We start from the raw sequence: 21,552 nt of genomic DNA, 5'->3' as shown, positions 1-21,552 counted from the left end.
AAGCCAGCTGAGTCATGGACATACATAGCCTTAAGGAACTTGCTGGAGATCACACGGCTAGTAACGACAAATCAGATCTTGAACAAGTTTTGCACAACCACAAGGTCGTGCTTTTCCCCCTAGACTTCCCATAAACCGTGGTAGTGACAATTAATGTGTAACCATTCCTGGCATTGGTGATTATTAAGTTTTCTTCAGTAAGTATTGTGAAATCTGTGGTGGCCTTTAAATTTAATTATTGCTTACATGTAATGTGTGTGTGTGTGTGTGTGTGAAGAGTCTTGTTTCACTAACTTCTACCCCACTAGCAAGAAGGAATGTTCACTTGCTTGCTTCATTGCCTCCAATGCAGGCAGTAAGTACTAAATATTTCTTTTTGGAGCAGTTTATGAGAGAAGAACGTTTTCAAATTTATGAGGCTTTCATGCATTTTGAGAATAGATTCTCATATTTCACGTATTTCCTTCTTTGGATCTTTCTATTTAGAGATCAGTTTAAAAATACAACCCCTCTATCTGGAGCAGAAGGGTTGTGAACCATGAGTTCCACATCTCTGGAGACTTTGAGTCACTTTAAAGGCAAAAGATGAGGAAAATAAAAGGAAATTAAAAAGATATATAGCTTAGTTTTGGCCTGGAATGCAGCATGATTCCATGATAGGTTATAGTAGATTGGAGATACTGAAAGAAAATATGTCATTTACCAAAACTTAAGGGATATTTTTCCCCCCAAGAGAAATAAACAGCTGCTTATTAGAATTGTATCCTTATAGTAGGCATCCTCAATATATCTGGTTCCTTTTACTGCCTATTTAGACCAGATACTTTACTCTTAAAAACTATACTGATGTATGATTTTGCCACATTTTCAATAAGCATGTATAACTTTGGAAGTTTAAAGTTATACACTTAGGATCTAGGATTAATTTCCCAAATCTTTAAGAAGCAGATGATTCAGAAGATTGGTTTATGAACACTTGTCCTTTGAAAATTAAAGACCTCCAGAACTAAATCTAACTGACGGTCACCATGTTTTTAAGGTTTCTTATCCTACCTATTTAGAAAGGCTACAATTTCAGCAACCTGAAGGCAGTTTTTGGCAATGGCATCATTGTTGAGTAGGGGACAGGAAATGGATTATTTGACATTATGTCTCTTTTCCACTTTGATTTCTTCACCTCTCCATCTTAGATATATCTGGAAGGACTTGCTTATCTCCTCAGCAACACATTCACCATCAAGGAGACTTGACCTCTATGTGAACTTCGTTTTCATCTTGAGGCTATTGGGTTGTATTGAGGTAAAGAAGACTGAATTGTAGACAGGAAGCCAAGGTCACCATTCTGCCAGTAATGCAAGAAAGAGGGGATGCAGCAGCTGAGCTTCTGGCTGACAGGATTCTTGTTACCTTGGGGTCTCGTTCTCCTGAAAGAACTTCGAGCCGTGTTTTTCGAACCCCACTGCATAGAGCCCTAGGTTAAGGCTGCACCTTATGAACCATTGTGGCGGGATGAAGCAGGTGCAAAGAATTGGGAGGCTGAGTCCTTAGAATCTAGACTTCACCTCTGACAGTTTCAATCAGCACAGCTCTGTTTTTATCTACTGTATAGGTTGGGCCCTACATCACATTTAAAAAAAATAATAATAATCAGATGAAAAAGTTGAACTTACCAGAACTCCTTTCAGGGAAAGTACTGTAAGTGGTTAGAAAGAATACTAAGGTCAGACATTTAGGAAGGGTGGGAGCAGAAGTGATATCTTTAAGAGCAGAGTGGAAATTAAAAGATATGACAAGTAAACTGCCATCTCAGGAGAGTGGGTACTGATGACTCCAAGCTTTTGTTTTTCCTGAGATGAATTGGCTGATTTGAGGACAGAGTTGAACTACTCATGAGAAGAGGGGACATGGTGTGCAAGGAAGGGTGGACAGAGAAAAGCTCTAGTTCATAGGACAGCCAGGCTGACCTGGGGGAAGAATACGTCAAGTGGGATTTTATGAAGCTGCACACGGTGGCATGTGCAAGGTAAAAAGTCCCTTTACTATGTAATCCTCTGACACCCACACCCAGGTAATATTCAGTGAAACTTGCTTTGTAAGGTCTTTCAGCCGGAGAAAGTAATTAATGCTGAAATTTGCAGCTTGATGGTTTAGAGGAAAAAAGACACTGTAAGTATTTCATTTGGTGATTCACTAGAAGGACTCTTAAGACCCAGTAGCAGGTATTATTCACTGCTAAGGGCTTCCGTGGTGGCTCAGATGGTAAAGAATCTGCCTGCAATGCTGGAGACCCGGGTCGATCCCTGGGTCAGGAAGATTCCCTGGAATGGCTACCCACTTCAGTATTCTTGCCTGGAGAATTCCATGGACAAAGGAGCCTGGGGGGCTACAGTCCATGGGGTCAAAAAAAGTTGGACATGACTTAGCAACTAACATACACACACAAGGGTTATTACAAGAAAGGATACAGAGCAAATGCAACAGGAAAGAGATACACAGCAGGGGATACCAGAGAGGACCGTCACGGGCTTCCAAGAACTTTTTTGCCCAAGGTCACACAAGAATGTTTTTTGTTGTTGTTGTTAGCACTCAACTATACGTGTGTGTGTGGAATGTCTTTGCCTGGGGAAGTCCGAATGAGCCTCAAGTTCCAAGGCTTTTATGGGGGCTAGTCACATAGGCTGGAGAAGTCAACGGCACCCCACTCCAGTACTCTTGCCTGGAAAATCCCATGGATGGAGGAGCCTGGTATGCTTCGGTCCATGGGGTCACTAAGAGTCGGACACGACTGAGCGACTTCACTTTCACTTTTCACTTTCATGCATTGGAGAAGGAAATGGCAACCCACTCCAGTGTTCTTGCCTGGAGAATCCCAGGGACGGGGGAGCCTGGTAGGCTGCCGTCTATGTGGTCGCACAGAGTCGGACACGACTGAGGCGACTTAGCAGCAGCAGCAGTCACATAGGCATATCCTGCTCTGCAACCAGGCTTAGCTATCAAAACTCAGAATTCCAATAATGACATCAGGTGCATGTCATCAATCTTGGTGTTTATAAAGCAACCTGAAAAGCCAGTATAGGATGATCTGTTGCTTCAAGGATTTGTAACAAAATCATTGATCATCACATAAAGAACATTCTGAGGGTAGCATTCCTAGGAGTTGGCCTAGGGTCACTCAGGGTTCCCTTGAATCAGGCTTGCTGTGTTAATGTTTTCCTCACAACATGTGGGGGACAACCAAATTTGACTAGGATTTGGAAAAGGATGTCGCAAGCATAGACTCACGTTGTAGAGGTTAAAGATGGCTTCTGCCACCTGGAGGCAGATCATAGGCTAGGCAAGAAAGCCTTCCAATTGGAGGCCTCTTGTTTTTGTTTTTTATTTTTTTTTTAATTTTTATCAGAATTTAGTTGCTTTACAATGTTTTTGTTTCTGATGTAGAGCAAAATGAATCAGCTATATATAAACATATATCCCCTCCCTCCCACCCTCATCCCACTCCTCTGGGTCATCTCAGAGCCTGGAGCTGAGCAACCTGTGTATATAGCAGCTTCCCGCTAGCTAGCTATTTTAGATACGGTAGGGTATATATGGAGACCTCTTGTTAAAGATGACTGAACTCTATTTTTTAAGTCTAAGTGTTTAATTTCATGAGACTAGCTCTATTTATTTGGCAAGCCTTTAGTAAATTTTTGAGCCTCACCTCAACTATGCTGCAAAGGGCATATTTATTCATTCAACAATTGTTTTCAGAATGTATGTACTATTTGCTAGACATTGTTGTGTTGGGGGTAAATTAATGAAAACTCAGAGGTCTGTTTTTAGGAAGCGTACAAGTCTTGTGGGGAGAAATCAGAATGGATGTGATTTGAGGAAGCTATAATCTACCGAGTTTAGAGCAAAGTCATAAGAGAAGGCAGGTGTACTGCCTGGAAGTCTAGAAAAAAGAAATCCAAAGAAACGGGTTTTTGGTGTCTCTGGACTATTTTATTAGATCAGCGATTCTAATTTGTCTGGAACTGAGGTGTTTCCTAGGATGCAGGACTCTTTCTGTGAAAACTGTTCTCCCAACCATGGGGCTGGGTCCTGCAGCCAAGGCTCTGCTATCCACCTGTCCACCTATCCACCTGTCCACCTGTCCACCTATCCACCTGTCCACCTGACTAGAAATTAGGACCCATTATCAGCCAGAGTTTATCTCCAGAAGTTGGCTGGAGAAGTTGCTCTGAATCTAACTAACTGTGGAGCCCCATAGTGACGTCTGCACACTTGTCATTGAGGTCTCTAGAATAAATCTAGCCTGTTAAACTTTTTATTTTACAAGTTTCTTTTTTAAAAATTTTAATTGGAGGCTAATTACTTTACAATATTGTGATGGTTTTTGCCATACATTCACAAGAATCAGCCATGGGTGTACATGTGTTCCCCATCCTGAACCCCCTCTCCCCTCCCTCCCCATCCCATCCCTCCAGGTCATCCCAGTGCACCAGCCCTGAGCACCCTGTCTCATGCATCGAACCTGGACTGGCGATCTATTTCACACTTGATAATATACATGTCTCAATGCTATTCTCTCAAATCATTCCACCCTCGCCTTCTCCCACAGAGTCCAAAAGTCTGTTCCTTACATCTGCTGTTTCTTTTGCTGTCTCACATATAGGGTCATCGTTACCATCTTTCTAAATTCCATATATATGCATTAATATACTGTATTGGTGTTTATCTTTCTGGCTTACTTCACTCTGTATAATAGGCTCCAGTTTCATCCACCTCATTAGAACTGATTCAAATGCATTCTTTTTAATAGCTGAGTGATATCCCATTGTGTATATGTACCACAGCTTTCATATCCATTCATCTGCCGATGGACATCTGGGTTGCTTCCATGTCCTGCTATTATAAACAGTGCTGCGATGAACATTGGGGTGCACGTGTCTCTTTCAATTCTGGTTTCCTCGATGTGTATGCCCACCAGTGGGATTGGTGGGTCATATTAGCCTGTTTAACTTTTAACTTTCTGAGGTACCCCAATCTCCTTCTAAGAAGCTCACTGCCATTTTTTTTTTTTCAAGAAATACAATTACTTCAAAATGAAGGGACAAAAGATTTTTTGCTGGATGTGTTATTAATGCTTCCATAGCTAAACTACTATTTTGATGCAGTCCAATGCAAATACCAAATGGATATTTTAACATTATTTTAGAAAGTGATAAAAATGTGTTTCATATGAATCTCATCAAAGTTTTTAGAGGTCCAATGGTGTTGGCCGGAGAAGGCAATGGCACCCCACTTCAGTACTCTTGCCTGGAAAATTCCATGGACTGAGGAGCCTGGAAGGCTGCAGTCCATGGGGTCGCAAGAGTCGGACACGACTGAGCGACTTCACTTTCACTCTTCACTTTCATGCTTTGGAGAAGGAAATGGCAACCCACTCCACTGTTGTCTGGAGAATCCCAGGGACTGTGGAGCCTGGTGGGCTGCCGTCTAGGGGGTCGCACAGAGTTGGACACAACTGAAGCGACTTAGCAGCAGCAGTGGTGTGGGTATGTCAAGCTCTTCCTTTTATAGCCATGACAGGACGGCCCCTCCTTCCCAGTCCTGGCAAATTGACTCCATCAGGTTGTTCTTGACAAGGTCACTCACTGCTCCAGTAGACAGCTGGAGCTGTCTTTTAACAGGAAGTCTCTGCCATCATTCTTTCTTATGTTAATTAAGTGGATCTTCTTTACTTTGTTGTCAGAAACTGAACTAAAATGAATTCTCTAGGTAAGAGTATTTCCAAGATGATAAACAGCTCTGGATTTTTCTGTTCCTTGGTTATTCCTCAAGCTTACTGGAAATATATGGCTCTCTGCAGTGCTGAAATTTGATCTCAAGGGACCCACCCACCAAATATATTTCAAATTTCAGATCAGTAAACTGGCATCCCGAGTTCAGTATTTCTTAAAAATGAAATCATTTCACTATGTTTTAAAAATGGTGTAACTGAAAACTATGGACTCTGTGAAAACCTGCGCCTGACACATTACCCCAGGCTCTTTCCATGAGCATGTTATTTGCACACAGTAGGTGTTTCATTAAAGCTTCTCAGATGACTAGAAACTCTGCTAGTCCTTTGTTCTTGAGATGTTGCAAATTCTGCTGTACTTTCTAAACACAAGTAATTCCTTCCCTCTTGCACAATGTTAGTAACTGGATATAAATTTCTTCCATGTATAAGGTTCCCTTTGTCTTTGGAACCACTCCCTGGCACACCGGTTTTGGATATTTCACTTTCTAAGCCTCAAGCTTTTTCACCAACCAGTAGGCCACACCTGAACTACTGTTTGTCAGTAACCTTCTTCAATGTCCATCCCTAGGGTAACCTTCAGCTGGTCTGATCTCTCTCCAGCCATAGCACTTCCTCTCCTTTACTGGAACTATTCCACAAGGGCTGAACTCACCTGACTTCTTCCCAGGCCTATTTCAGCACCCCTTATTTTACTTATGCATCAGAAATCACTTGGATACTTTTCTGGGGAAACAAAAATTCCCAGGCTGCCCTTCAGACCCATGGAATTAGCCTACATAGGCACATGCTCCAGAAAACTCAATTCCATTCAGGATCCTAGTTCTTGGACCTGGAGTCCCCAGATAGTGGCACATTAAAAAAGCTCCCCAGGTGTGATTACGGTGCATTGTTTACTTAACAGCAGGTCCAAGATTTGGTCCTCCAGATCTTTTTAACATTTTTTCCCCATTCCTCCAAATACTTGGTACACAAACGTTTTTGATGACCATTTTTTCTTCATCATAATCACTAACACTATATGAACCCTTACTAAATGCTACCTTATTGCGCTTAACAAAATACACCAGACACGACTTATCCCTGCTTTAAATAAAACACTGCTACTCAGGATTAAGCATGTATTTATTTTAGTTTAGTTAAAACATACAATGTTTCATTGAAACGGTGTAGCACTCTTTGCCAACAAGTCTTACTGGAATTGTTGGCCTCTATGACAGTACAGTGGGGGTACATATTTACATTATATACAGAAAGCTTACCACATATCCAGGTTCTCAAAGGTCTTCCACCACACTAGAGCATATTTGATTTCATTACACTAGATCATGTTTTAATATATTTTAATAGCTACATTTTGAAAATTTAGACCTTATTTAAAATTTAAGAGATCTGAACTTGCACCAAGTTTTCATGAAAAAAATGTTGTTCATGTATTCTGTTTATTGCAAATACAATTTTAACAGTATTCTAAATTTTTAGTGTTTACACAATTTGTCAATTTGTTTATTGAAATCTCTGTACAGGTAGTTTTGGGACAATTCTTATAGATACATAGTGTGAATTCATCAAAATGCAGTTAAGAAACTTATAAGGATATATACATTTCAACCCAAGACCCAAACCTGACATTATATACAACCTATTTACAAATACATATGGACAGACACTGTATGTACATAAGATTATCATAAATATTGAAAAATAGGTTAGCTTTAATGGATTAATGCTGTTCTATAAATAACATTAGTTATAACTGAAACATCCACGGAAGACAGTAATGCAAAATGAGGTGACAAGACAGTGGTTTTAATACTGAAGACTGCTCATTACTGGGAATTCACTGTTTAGGAACCTCCAGGTAGACAAAGATAGCTCCAAGAAAATCATGCAATGAAATTTACCCTTGGCAGTTGATTTGGAACCTCAAATAGCCAAGGGACTGGAGGAACCTTCCACATTGAATTTTTTTTTTTCATTTCTTCCTGGTTGCCTCGGTATTTTCTCCCAAATAAAAGGATGTAAACTGTAGAGGTATTCCCAGGCAAGTCTTAAGATACAAAACCAGCGATTCTTTCCAGGAGTTCAAGCAGAAGTGCCAATTCTTGGTCTGAGCTAGAGGTGAGGCTCTGGATTCGAATGGAGTGCCGAAAGCCCAACTGAATGAAAGCAGTGCTGTAGAGTCCGTCTTCTCACTGCCTTTCGAGGTGGTCCCCACTTTCATTTTTGTAGAAACAAACAAAAATGGACCATTGGTTTCACCCAATGGAGCACTACAAGACGTCTTCCAGTTCAGTTCCACAAGGGTCTCTGACTACAGACACATCTTGTCTGCAACTGAGTCACATATAATACAAGAATGCGTAACAAAAATCATGTCTGCCACATTTCTGGCCCTTGCCTAAAACTAAAAATGTTAAGTTCAAGAGAACAACCTTACAGTCAGGTGACCAATTGATGATTCCATTATTTGCTTCCCTCAACCACTAATGGAATTATGTGTATTAGATTTTAGACATTATGCCTAACGAGCAAAGTACCACATTATTTAATAACATATTCACCATACACCATGACGTACAATAAATGTGCTCTTAAAGCCAAGTAATTTTTTCACTTCTAACTGGGGTTGAAATGGAAGGGTGATCATGCAGTCGGACCAATAGTTACACTCAGGGTGCACTGTTTTCCCTAGCTAACCATTTGTTGGATGTAAACAAGTACTTCTACGTTGTACAAGAATGAGATGACAATCCAGTGCACATGAGTTTTTTTAAAAAGCTTACTGCATGAGAAACCCAGTGGCCTATATGAAGAGAACTTATACCAAATATAGGTGTAACCTATGGATTAGACCTCTACTGTAGACAAAACATGAACACAACTAAACCATACATTGTCAAGTAATTCACACTTCCATAGCAGATGAGCCATATGAAAAGTTGTCCTCTCTGGATAGAACAGTTTTGGCCTACAGCCATCAAATGCCCATTTTCCACTTCTGGAAGCAATGCCAAAAAAGGGCTGGCCCAAAAAATTCCAGAGCTGTCAACCCAACTCTGGAGGCAGATGCAACTGAATAAACCCTGTTTTACCCAATTGCACTATTTGGTACCTCAAAATTAGTTATTTTATTTCCCACAGAAATACCTGCATTATCTTCCATTCTAATAGACTGAAGCCATAAATATTTCAGAGTGTAAATGAACAAAAATATTTGGGGATAGAGAAGAAAAGTGATGAACAGAGTTCACCTGATTTGGTGTAGCCACAATCAACCAATTGTCCTTTAAAGGTAAAGTCTGAATGGAAAATGCTCCTAATTACAGTATAATTTTTCATTATATCATTTTCTCTAAAAATTATTTTGGATAAAAAAAAGTATTTGGCTTAGTATGCCTACAAAAAGGCAAATCATTTCATAATACTACTAGTAATTGTTTTTAAATAACAATGATTTTTTTCATGGAATTCATTGACAATTGCTTTTGGATAAAGTTCAAAAAAAGCAATTTTTAAAAAATAAAATAGTGCTTCTGAGGTCTTTGAATATTTTTGGTACAAAAAATTAATAGTGTTTTTCTCAATGATTATTTCAATACTTTGCTGTAAATTAAAAAGAATTGTTTCTCACATCGAATGGTTCCATTAGGCACATTCAAGTAAAATCATAAAATATCCAAGTTAAACAATGACACAGCCAAACATGTGGCTTGATTAAAGTTAAGAGTTCGTCCATTCTCTGGAATGGAATAAAATTGTCACTTCCGATAACCCGAGACTCGTGGTTTGGTGTTAATATCCATTTCTACCATACAGAATAGTTTCTTTAAGAACAAAACAAAACAAAACAAGAGTTCACTTATTCTGCACTCAGAAGAACCAGCGAGGAATCTGCACTTCAAAAGGAAGTGAAACTGAAAACATTAGGTGAAATTTCATAGTAGTTGAGAGCTGTGGACTCAACACTGGCATCAAACGGACTATTGTGGAGTTTTAGAGGTGGTGGTTAATGGCCACCTCCCGGGGCATTGTGGACCCAATCCAACACAATCAAGGCCATGCTTCCGGTCATCACCACTATGCCACTTAGCAGGAAGAACATAGCCTGCAATGAGCAGAGAAAACAGATCAGCAAGCCACAAGACATATGTGCTAAATATTCTTCTACTTTTAAAGAATGGGCTTATAATTTCTAAAGGGCCTCCCAGGTGGCGCTAGTGGTAAAGAACCCACCTGCCAATGCAGGAGACACAAGAGATGTGGGTTTGATTCCTGGGTTGGGAAGATCCCCTAGAGTAGGAAACGGCAACCCACTCCAGTACTCTTGCCTGGAGAAATCCATGGACACAGGATTTGCACTGGTGAGCAATAGTCAATGGGTCCCAAAGAGCTGAACAGAACCGAGTGAATTAGCACATACAATAAATTCCTAAGTGTGTCCGTATTACTTCACAGAGCTACAGTTTCGCTCGCTGAACTGTCTTGAATGATCAAAGTAAATAAGTAAAGTCACTCAGTTGTGTCTGACTCTGTGACCCCGTGGATTGTAGCCTTCCAGGCTCCTCCGTCCATGGGATTTTCCAGGCAAGAATACTGGAGCGGGTTGCCATTTCCTTCTCCAGGGGATCTTCCTAACCCAGGGATGGAACCCAGGTCTCCTGCATTACAGGAAGACTCTTTATGATCTGAGCCACAAGGGAAGCCACTGAATGATCAAGGGGTTATCTATATAATACTATGTTACTGTATCTTTAAAATCTTCCCAAACTTTCCCTTCTCATTCCTTTGTATCAAAAGAAAAAGTAAATAATCTTCCTTTACTAAATAAACTATTGCACGCAACAGAACTGGAATGGTATTTTTGCATTTTTTAAAAGGGAAAAATCTAAATGGTGGGGGAAAAAAAAAAAAAAAAGGGAAAAATCTTAACTTATAAAATCAAATCTAAATTATCTTAAAAATGCAGCCTGAGCTGAAGCTGGAGGTTTTTCTGAAAGACATGAGTAGGTCTACTCTAATTCTACTCTTCAATTACTGCACCAGTAAAACAAAATAACAGTTGTTGGTTCATAAGCATTTCTAGTACTTCAGTCAGACAACAGTAGTGGAGAAAAAGGACTGAAATGCAGTCTTTCTTCTAAGTATTCCCACCAGGATCATTTGTGGTTAACATATCATAATCTTTGTAAAATCAGTTGTTATAATTATACTTTACAGTGTAATAACCCCCTGACCCCACTTGAGCTTTGCTTTGAAAATGGTCTCATTTGACTAAATACGCCATTTTCTCCTCTTTTAAACACTCCAGGCCCATTTAAGTGCCTGTCACAGAGCAGGTGGTCAAAGTTACTTTTAACCTCTATTCCTGTTTCTAAAGTATCTAGTAACTTTCTTGCAATAAACTTAAGAATACATATCAGAAGGCAAACCATCTCCCACCTCCCCTCCTCCCCCATTCTTCCATCTGTGAAGTACACAGTTATAGGTATATTTATCAGAAACTAAAAATGAAACTACAATAAATTACATTTAAGAGACTAAAATTACAATCAGTTGAGGAACTTCTGGCATTAGACTATTATTATTCTTCTTATTCTGGTCATAAACTCTCACTCACCCCAATCTTTTGTACAGACTTCATAGATTCTTTCTTCACTAACTTGATATAGAACGCAGATGGAAGAATAAAAATCAACATAGCAGCCGCAGATGCACCTGTAAAAACAGCATTGACTATTTCTTAAGAATTCAATGAATCACTTGTTATTCCTTTTTTAACTGTAAAACTCCTGATATTTCAATCAACTTTGTTACTTCCTAAAACTTACCAATGAAACCAAAGATATCCCTAATATTTGGTACAAAGATGACAAGCAAATTGGTAAACACCAAGATAGACACTGTGATGACACTATGACGCCACCAACTGAACTCCTTCGATGCACACAGCAAATGAGTGATGGAACTCCGGATCTGCAAAAAATAAGTGGAGAAATAAAAATTGCAGCTTTAATCAATGAAAAAAGAGTGACAAACAACAGGAAATATACCTAAATGAGTAGCTATTTAAATACCTAAAGTGTACCCCTCCTCTACTGCTCTTTTCCTAAACATCTAAGCATTAGAAAGATCATTATATCCTGAATTATGGGGAAAAGATCCCAAGATGTATTTTAAAGATGGACAAAACATTAAAAAAAAAAAAAAAACTTTCAAAAACCAAAAACCCTTGATGTTGCTGTAGTCGTGTCTTCCTTCTCACAGAACATGAAAATCTCACAAATCTTCATGTCTAACAACCCCTTCCTATGGAAAAGAGAGCAGATGATCACTTACTGGGAAAATAACTACTGGTACTGTCAGGGTGACAGCCATCAACACAGCCAAGCGGACAATGAGAAGCAGAATGTCAGTCTCCATGACAGAAGAGTAGGTATGGAGCAATTCTGACTCAACGTGTTCTATAGAGAAAGACAAAAAAAAAGAAAAAATGCTTCATGTGTGCTGTTCTCTCTGGAGATTAGTTAGAAAATCTAACTTACAGCTATTATCTGCACCGAAGTTATTAGCTACTCACAAAACGACTATAAACTAAGAGGCTAATAAGATTAATTCGGAATTAGGGTTAATGCAATTAAAATAACATTGAAGGAAAATTTTTCTAAATACCTAGGAGAGATTTAGCCACATGACCCCCATTAAAAACAACAAGAGCTAAATAGCTAAATCCCATGGTTTGGCTTACAGTCTGCGTGTGTGTTGTATAATCTGAAGGGAATGGGAGAGGAGAGTCAGGATGAACCTAGGTGCAAGCACATCACATATAAAAATGCCATCATATGGCTAACGGTGGATTTTGGAGTCTGTACTCTAGAAATTACTGATTCAATATACACTACAGGAAATTCTAAACTCTAGGTTCAATTGCTCATCACAAATATGAAATATACTCAAACAGAGTGAGCTTTTAAAGTGACAGAACTATAACATACAAAGTAAGAACTTCATTTCTTAAGTGTCCTTTTTGCAAACTAGACATTATTTACCGTAAAATGTCAGGTATCCAAAGAGGGCAGCAAGCAGGTACATGAGAAACATAGCGAAAAAGGAAATCTTGGACACATTCATCATTCTTCTACGGCTGCGGCTGTGCAAATTCAAAGGAAAACACACATACATGTTAGAGCAGTAGTTATAGCAGTAACTATTATTTTTCCAGCTTTTCCAATTAATTTATATAAAAGTTGCTAAAGTGCTCACCCTTTAAGCTCTTCATAAATAGGAAGAATAGCAGGATGACAGACAAATGAGAAGGTCAGAATTGGCACAGCATAGACAGTCTGCGAAAAAAAGTAAAAATCTTCTTAACATCCTGATGTAATAAACTCATGTGATATCACAGTTCTTGCAACTTACATTTTATACTCATTAATCTTAGAAATCAAAGCTTAAAATGTTTTCTTGCCTAATTAGCTCTTCTAATTTGTTCACTAGGTGTGACGAACGTTCTCACTTCCGAATGTGGCAGTTACTGAGACAAGATGATCTTTTCATCTTTCAATCTACTTTAAGATACAAACCAACACTTTCTTCTCAGTCCTCAATAATGAGCTAATAACCATGTTTCCTAAAGAGGAAGCTATTACCTCATCTCCCTTTATCTTGGGAGTGTTAAAACTTCCAGTGGCTTATCTTCCCTGTTTTCTTCCCTAAAATCTTTCTTTGAAAACAAAATGATTATAGTTACCTGTGAGTTGAAGATAAAATAACGTGGTTGGCAAGAATCACTTTCAGTCCTATTAAAACCCACAAAAGCTGCTGGCTGTGCTAAGCTGCCGTTTACTGTTTCATTAACTAGAAAAGCAATTTCCGCAGGACAAGGAATCTGAAATTTCTTGAAAATCACCTGAAAATATATTATTTTGCATTTGTTAGAATGAATAATGTGACAGGGCTTAGAAAAACAATCTCTAGCTTTAAAGGAAAAGTATACCTACCACAATCAGAAAGAACATCATACACAGCAAGGAAAGACCACTGGTGTATCCCAAATATCCTGTAAGGAGGAAAAAACATGGGATTCATTTCCTAAAACAGGTTTAGGGCAAAGACGACTCAATTCTGTTTGCAAGACTGCAGTGTGGACACATGAAATTTCTAATTTTTATACAATAAGATGTAGAATTACTTAAAAATACTTGTTAAACGCTAAATCGGTAACAACTATCCCTTTTGCATTTTTTATAAAGCACAAGATGTTCTAAAGGTCAACCAAGTACTTGGGCCTTTTGGTAACCATTCTGCTAGAATTTTTGGAAGACTGGCAAGTTACAAACGCTGCGATTCTCAGTGGTATATTTTTGGGGTTCTTTAATTCAGCTCTCTTTCATTTCTATTAAGAGAAAGCCAACTAGTTGGTGAGGCTCACTTCAATTCTCTTTAGAGATAGGTTTGCTCACCTAAATTCCTCAGCAGTGACAAGGGGAGAATGAGCACCAGTGACACTAGCAGAACCAGATAGTCACCGTTCAGATACCACAATCTGAAAGAAAGAGAAGAAAAACAAGGTCACAACCAGTCATAAATATCCTCAGAATAACATACATTTCTTCTCACAGGACCCGTTTTATACTTAAAAAAAAAAAAAGAGAGAGAGACAGGTTGGAAAGAGTTATCACTTATTCAAAAAGCCCACATACACAGGAACAGATTTCTAACTTAATGTGCACAGTGAATATTCACTCAGGTTAGAAATGGGGTCTGAAACAGTATAACTTTTGTCCCATTGTTTGCTCTGGGAAGACTGCCAGCTGCTTCATAACATAAAATGCTTCTTAAAGGCTTCATACTAACGTAGGGAACAAAGCAGCATTGTTAAGCCAGTTAATCTTATCTTTAAGCATTTTTAGAAAATTATACACCAACTTTGTCATAGCTTTAGCTCACAGTTTTTTAATGCTGGAAACAAGGAAATTTTAAAACAAGTTTCTATCAGACATTTGTTAGCAAATGTACTTACTAAACATTTCAACAAGGAAATTTTTTCACAGTTCAATAAAATACATAGGCAAAAAACAAATAACAAAATCCAGTCCCCTCCAAACAAGAGCTTATTGCAGGTTGTCAAGAGTATGTTGTGACACCCTGACCCACCTTGACTCCAAGAGTAAAAAGATCCCTTCTGAACTCAGAGAAAATGTTATGCACCTCTCTGAAAGTTTTAGCAATGCCTTTTCCTTTTTAGGTAATCAACTACACCTTGCTTTAAATCACTTATTTTCAAATTCCAATTGCCTGTCAATTCTAACTCTGCTTACTTTAGCAATAAAGACCCCCCACAGAAAACTTGTATTTAAAGACCAGCTTATTAGGTTTCAAATGCCACAGAGATAACCACACTTTTCTGTTTTGAGATAATGAGCTGCATGTAAGCAGGGAAGTACATTATCCCTCCTCATGTTTACTTTAGATAAAAACCTGTTAGTCTGCCCGGATGAGTAACTCTGCTGGAAGGACAAGGCTTCTACAGCATGGCCATGCATTTTCTGGTATTCTGCATTTTCAACAGATTTTCCAATTCACAAAAATCAGACAGGGATTGATTTTTAATGTAATTCAAAATGTCAGTGCTAACTTAGGTTGGGGTGTAAGTTATTCAACTGTATCTTCTGGGGACAGTAAGGAGAAAAGGTAAGTAGTTTCAGAAAACCTGTTTTCATACATATATTTGAAATTTGTTATTCAGAGTTAACTAGCTACTATCTTGGCCTTTCCTTGGAGAAGTTCAAATCAGTTTCTGGGGGACTTCTTGGTCAGTTTCAACAGGAATATTAACAAAAAAAAATTTACTGATAATCATTTTGTATCCAACTTTGATAAAATGTATCTAACCATTTTAGACTGCAATTGTTTCTTATGAGTAACCTTACTTAGCACCTACCCATTTGTATCTTCAATGTTCATTAATGCCTGGATCACCAAAGGTAACTCATATTTCACTATGAAGAGGTAGCTTGACATAGCTGGAGGAAAACAAAATTATACCATTACAAGTGCAAAATGTTGCATGTGACATCAAAAGTAGCCTGTCACCACTCTCTGCTACATAAAGAGCAAAAAACTATACCCAAATCATCTTTTAAAAACTCTTACCTCCAATGTTCTGCATGGTAATGGATCCAGATGCTGTGAGCTTCCCAACCATTCCAAATGCTTTATGTCCCAGCTGTTCATATAATAAAGACCCTATAATTTAAAGAATACAGACGCCATGAAGGAAGAGAAAGAAAATCATGATAGGCATAATTGTTTTAGAAATATAGAGTGCTACCATACCTCCTTCATTGGCAGTCTTCAAAAGGAGATGAACAGAATACAGGGAAAATATTGACACAAATGTCAACAGAATTCTGATGAGAGAAGAAAAAGGTATAGGGTTATACATAAGCACGTCTATACTTAGAAGACAATTCGTTTTGACTTTATTTAAACATTAAATACAAAACTTGTCCCAATATTTTGTGTGCTAGACAGAATGACCCCAATGATGTGTGCTCACTCTTCTGGCTAGAATGTCAACAAGCTCTCTTACCTGGCACTAAACATGATTGCATCCTGTCTCAGGTGATAGCTCTACAGTACTGGTTATGAACAGGCTTCACCCACTGAACCAAAGGTGCTGGGAGACACTGGAAAGACTAACTTTCCAGTGGTAGAGTTACAAGACTTCTATTTTGATTCTGGTACCATGGTAATTAGCTATGTACTTGCTACTTCTCTGTGTTCCTATACTTATAAAACGGTTTTAACACTTGCCAGTTACTTGGGAAATCCAACTGAAACAAGTTCAGGAAAGGTCTGGAGTCCCTTTGAACCATATAGATAAGCAAAGGAATGGGACTATACAAAGGAAGGAGGGATGATACATGCTAAGTGTCAGGGACAGCTTTACAAAAAACTGTCATCCGTTGTCTGTGAAATTGATGGGTGTCATCAGCACACATCAGAGGAATAACTACTGTGACAATGTATTATATTGCACCCCATGGTATGGAAGACAAGCCCAGCATTGTCACAAAGTTAAACAATGTCTGTGTGAGAACAAGCAATCTATCAGTGAGATTGGGCTGTCTCCTCCTTCAGTTGTTTCGCTCCGATGGAACAGGAGAAAAAAAAAAAAGAAGAATAGAGAAGCACTAAAGGTTCTCTACTCAGTCACTAAGTTTTCCTTTAGGGCACACATTCTCATTCCAGCTTTCCTTTCCTCCCCACCAGGCAAGCCAAGAAAAACAAATTTCTTTTTATTAAAATGAGCCAACAACAACCAAAAATCAAAATCAGGGAAACTCATAGAAAACTCTGCAAACAAGACGACAGTCACATTTTCCAAATTCTGAAATGGCAAACTGAATAAAGCACCGTTTCAGGTCTGGCAAAGAAATAGATGTCTGTCATTAAACATAGATGGTGGCATTCAGCTGCCGTTCTAATGCCAAAAGTTTCATGGTGTCTAATCTGCAGTGGCAATGACACCATCAGCCTCATCGCTAACTGCACAAAGCATGGCTTAATCAAAAACAACGTCCGAAGTGTGCTAACAAACTCAGTCCCTCTTTTACACAGAGAAGACAATGAGGAATGAACAGACTCCATAACCTTTGAGGTCACTTTCAATCTCAAGACTGGGTCTACTTTATAGGGTAAGCTACAGAGTTGTGTAACCAGATGAGGGCAGCCATGAGGTTTTTGGACCATTTACCTTTATACCGATACACATACCATGTAAAACAGTGATGGATTTAAAACTCACTTTAGCATTTGTGATATTATTCAGCCATTTATTAAATAATCAAATATGCAAACACTATTAAGGTATAAATAATTTCAAAAGTGCAAGGGTAACATATCAGAATTCCGAGTTCTCTTATGAAACAAAGGTAGCATTTTACCTCATGTAAATTCTGCACCACAACCACACTGGAAACATTTAAAGATTGCCTCTGGTTTTTACATGAAGAGTTAGGAAGAGTTTCAAATATTTAACAATGATGCCATTCAAGTACCCCACTAAAAACCTTGAAAACTCTAGGGTTCTTTCTACGCAAATTCCTGGCTCTTGGTCTTAGACCTCAAAAAGCCTCATGGCTCATGAAGCAAGTTGAATGAATCCTAGCTTCCAGTGCTCAAAGCCACACTTAACACATGTGGAATTTCACCACAAAGCGGAGTTTTGCAAAGGTTTGCTTTTCTTTTCAGGAACATTTTCTTCTGGTAGAAAAAATAACTTGAGTAGAAGGCACCAGTCAGCTAACTAAAACATGACTGTAGCAAAGAGAGAATTCCATGCTATGTGTATATGTGGTTTCTTCGTCTGCACAGTAAATCACTCCAAAAAGAAAGTGCCTTAGCCAGGAGTCCACTGTAGCCCAATCTTAGTAACTATGATACAAACATCGCTGAAAACATATACTCAAAATCACAGGTATTTTTCTTTTATGCTTTTTTCCTGGAAGTAAGGTCCATAGTTTTATATTCTCCAAGAGTCAGTGACCCCAAAATGGTTAAAAACCACTGTTTGAAAGTCTTCTCCTGCTCCGAAATCCTAAATCCTGTTCTAGGTATTCACGTGGGAAAGCATGGGAGTAACTAATTCTAACTAGACAACTAAGGAAAAAGACAAAGCAATTCAAAGCAGATATTTTTTAAAGTATTCATATTTTTTTGTGGTAATCACACAGACATGGATTAAAAAAAGAAAAAAAAAAAAATCCAAAATTGAGACCAAACGAAAAAAAAAAATCACATATGGTTGTTTTTCGGTGTCCAGAAAATTGTGAGTCACTTTTCTGAAACATGTTCTAGATTAGACAAATACCACCACACCCTATATATTAAAAAAAAAGTTGTTTTCCTTATGTACATTAGAGGCCACAGATCCTTGGGGAGACTGTCAATTTACAAAACGGAATTGAAGGTATCATGCTTTTAAAATATTTCTTGCTTCAGAGTTTGTCAGAGTAAAAATTTTACCCTGGATCCATCCACAGTTCTTTATAAATATCCAATCCCTATTCAACTTTATTCCCTTCGACTCAAAGACTTTTTGGATCATTAGTTTTAAGAGTTGTCCTAATTTTTCCTACCTAATTGACTTTTTTGATATCATGCAGTTATGTAGCAGAATAAAGAGATTTTTGGATTTCTCACATTTTAAATTTTAAGCAAATGATTAAGTCAAATACTGCAACTGTAAATTCAGTCTCTGGAGCCAAAATATATGCTGTATCATCATATTAACTGCCCTGCGTGGCAGACTCACTACTTACACATACTTACATAAAAAGAGCAATTCCAGTATTAGCCATGGCATAAGAAAGCCCAAGGATTCCACTGCCCACAATCGCATTGCTCAGATTAAATACTGACATTCCAAAGGAAGTAGTACCTGGATGCTACATAGAGGGAAAAGGATAACCAAACATATAACAATAATTAAATGGAGAAAACCAGCTTTGGGCAAGTTAGACTTGAAATCTAAAAATAAAACTATTCTTTTACTCCATAAAGCCACAGAAACACAAACGATTATTTTTAACTTACAAAGTCAGTTTCATACTTCTTCTTCCCCACGTTCGATTCAAGTAAAAAGTTCTGGTTTTCAGGATCCACATCTGCATAATGGCTACAAAAAAGAAAAACAAAAAAATCCTAAATTGGTTGAAATACACAAAGGCATGCTTCAACACAAAACGCCCCCGCGTTTAGCTGTCACACATTAATTTATATGCATATTAAGTAGTAGTCGACTTTCACACGACCTAAAGGCGTATTCCCACACAACCACCAGATAATCCTCCAGAGATTACACGCTCTCTCCAAATGCTACAATAATTTAAAGCAACAGAATCCTAGGTAAAGAACTTCCGATGCACACAAGTCGTTTTTAAAAACGCACACATCTCCCACCTTTTCAGAGCAGCTTGTTTGGTGGGGTAGGAGTAGTTGAAGTCGCTGTTGGAACTATAGCTGCTGCTGTCCTCATCTGGGGAAATACTGAACCTTCCCATTTCAGCTTTCTTCATGTTGGGCAGCGGGAGGAATCGGACGCTGACGGTAGCGCTGGGTTCCTTTTGTCCTTGGAGACGCACGAGCCCGCGCGGCTGCCTGTGAAGGTAGAGGCGGCGCGTCAGGACTGCAGAGCCCGCCCTGGTCACGTGACACCGCCGGGAGGCGCAGCGCGGCTGATTCATCCCCCGCCAGGCGAGTGGAAAAGTACCAGCCGAGCGCGAGGGGCGGGGGCGCGCGCCGAGGGGCGGAAAAGTACAGACCTCGGAGCCGCCGAGAACAAAGATGGTCCCACCGCAACGCTGCGCCCGGGGAGGCCCGCGCCCCCCAGACCCTAAGGCTCCTCTCCCGCGCAATTTAACGTTTTGCCCTCTCTATTAGCCCAAGTTTTACGAAAGGGGCGTGGGGAAGCTCTGTTTCGCCTTTCCCGCAGCCTCCTTGGTCGTGCACAGGCACGCAGGGCACACATCCCACCCAGATATTTGGCTAGGTGTGCATTGCATGTAGCCCAGGCCACAACTCCCTGTTTCCAGCATTTACAATAGCAATGCCGCGTAATCCGTTCCTTTCACGCCTGGAGCCCCCAGATGGGGAAATGCCTCTGCGGCAGACAGACTCGAAGGGGGCGTTAGGGCGGACACGAGTTTTCTCCCGAGAAGAGGAGCATAGGGCGCGCAGAGTGCCGAGGGTTTGTTTACACGCGCACGCCCGTGCCCTCGAGCACACCCGTCCACTGGCATTTGACTCGCAAGCTCTTCGCCCCGCTGGCCCCTCCTATGCCCGGAAAGGAAACTGATGCAATATCGATCGCCGATTGTCAAACGTTCCCGGTTCGTCTTCCCCAATCGTGGCCTCTGCTACATTAAAAGCCCAACCCACCTCCGCCTTCCCCCAAATTCCAAGACCCCTGGATTTAATTATTTTTATTAACTCAAATCAGTCACCAGACTTGTCGCAGTGGAACCGCGGGCCTGACTGACTTCCCCTCCCCCTAACGGGAAGATGCGGCTCCGATCTGGGCGGGCACACGGCCCCCGCGCCGCGCCCCTCCCCCGCCCGTAAGAGGACAGTGACCCCCACTGCAGGCCGAGATAGAAGACTGGCCCACAAACCGAAAACGCCCTCCCCGGGAAGAAACGACACCCACAGCTGCCTTCCCGCCGCGGCCCCTCCCCCACTCCCGCCCGGTCCCCGCGCCTTTTGCACAGACGCCCCCGCGCGTGTTACCTTGGTGGTCTGGGCTCCTGTATCCCGGAAACAACACGCAGACTACTTCGGTGAGTTTTTCTCAGTCAACAAAAATCATAAAGAAAAACAGAAGAAAACGAAAAACCCAACAAGAAGCAGGAAAAGAATTTTAATTAAACAAGGAAATGGCAAGTTGCCGCCCCAATCGACCGGCGTCCGCCGTCTGAAGAGAAAGGCGCGAGTGTGCGGAGCGCGTGGTCCGGCTGCTGGCGGCGGTGCGAGAAAAGCGATCCGGGACGGCAGCGACGCGCGGCTCTGGAGCAGCGGGGCGAGCGGCGGGTTTTAGCGGGAGGACGCGTCAATGGGCGGGGCCCCAGCCTTCGGGAGCCTGCTTTTTTTGTATATCAACACCACCTGGGCTCCGCCCCCGGACCGCCTGGGCCCGCGAAGCCCCGCCCCCTGCCCCCTGCCCCCTGCCCCCCCGCGCCCCTCCGGGGTGGCGGAATCAGGCA

General features: G+C 40.3%; 1 protein-coding gene across 2 annotated transcripts; it reads right to left on the bottom strand.

Annotated features, from left to right (window-relative positions):
* Positions 1-6,892: 6,892 nt before the first annotated feature.
* On the bottom strand, positions 6,893-21,352 carry SLC38A2 (solute carrier family 38 member 2). Of its 2 annotated transcripts, XM_043886244.1 has the most exons (16): positions 21,080-21,352; positions 19,754-19,951; positions 19,388-19,469; positions 19,124-19,239; positions 16,124-16,197; positions 15,941-16,033; positions 15,729-15,810; positions 14,248-14,330; positions 13,786-13,844; positions 13,536-13,694; positions 13,049-13,128; positions 12,835-12,935; positions 12,125-12,249; positions 11,617-11,761; positions 11,406-11,503; positions 6,893-9,893 (listed from the first exon to the last, which is right to left on the bottom strand). In XM_043886244.1, exons 2-16 carry the CDS (start codon positions 19,867-19,869, stop codon positions 9,795-9,797), a joined length of 1,512 nt encoding a protein of 503 aa, XP_043742179.1. In that variant the 5' UTR covers positions 19,870-19,951; positions 21,080-21,352; the 3' UTR covers positions 6,893-9,794. The 2 variants fall into 2 exon arrangements, with proteins under 2 accessions (XP_043742179.1, XP_043742188.1); XM_043886253.1 differs by lacking the exons at positions 19,124-19,239; positions 21,080-21,352 and having other exon boundaries at positions 19,754-19,895.
* Positions 21,353-21,552: the final 200 nt, after the last annotated feature.

Source organism: Cervus elaphus, chromosome 3 (assembly GCF_910594005.1).
Source record: "Cervus elaphus chromosome 3, mCerEla1.1, whole genome shotgun sequence".
Lineage (NCBI taxonomy): Eukaryota > Metazoa > Chordata > Mammalia > Artiodactyla > Cervidae > Cervus > Cervus elaphus.
This window is presented reverse-complemented; position numbering and strand designations above follow the sequence as displayed.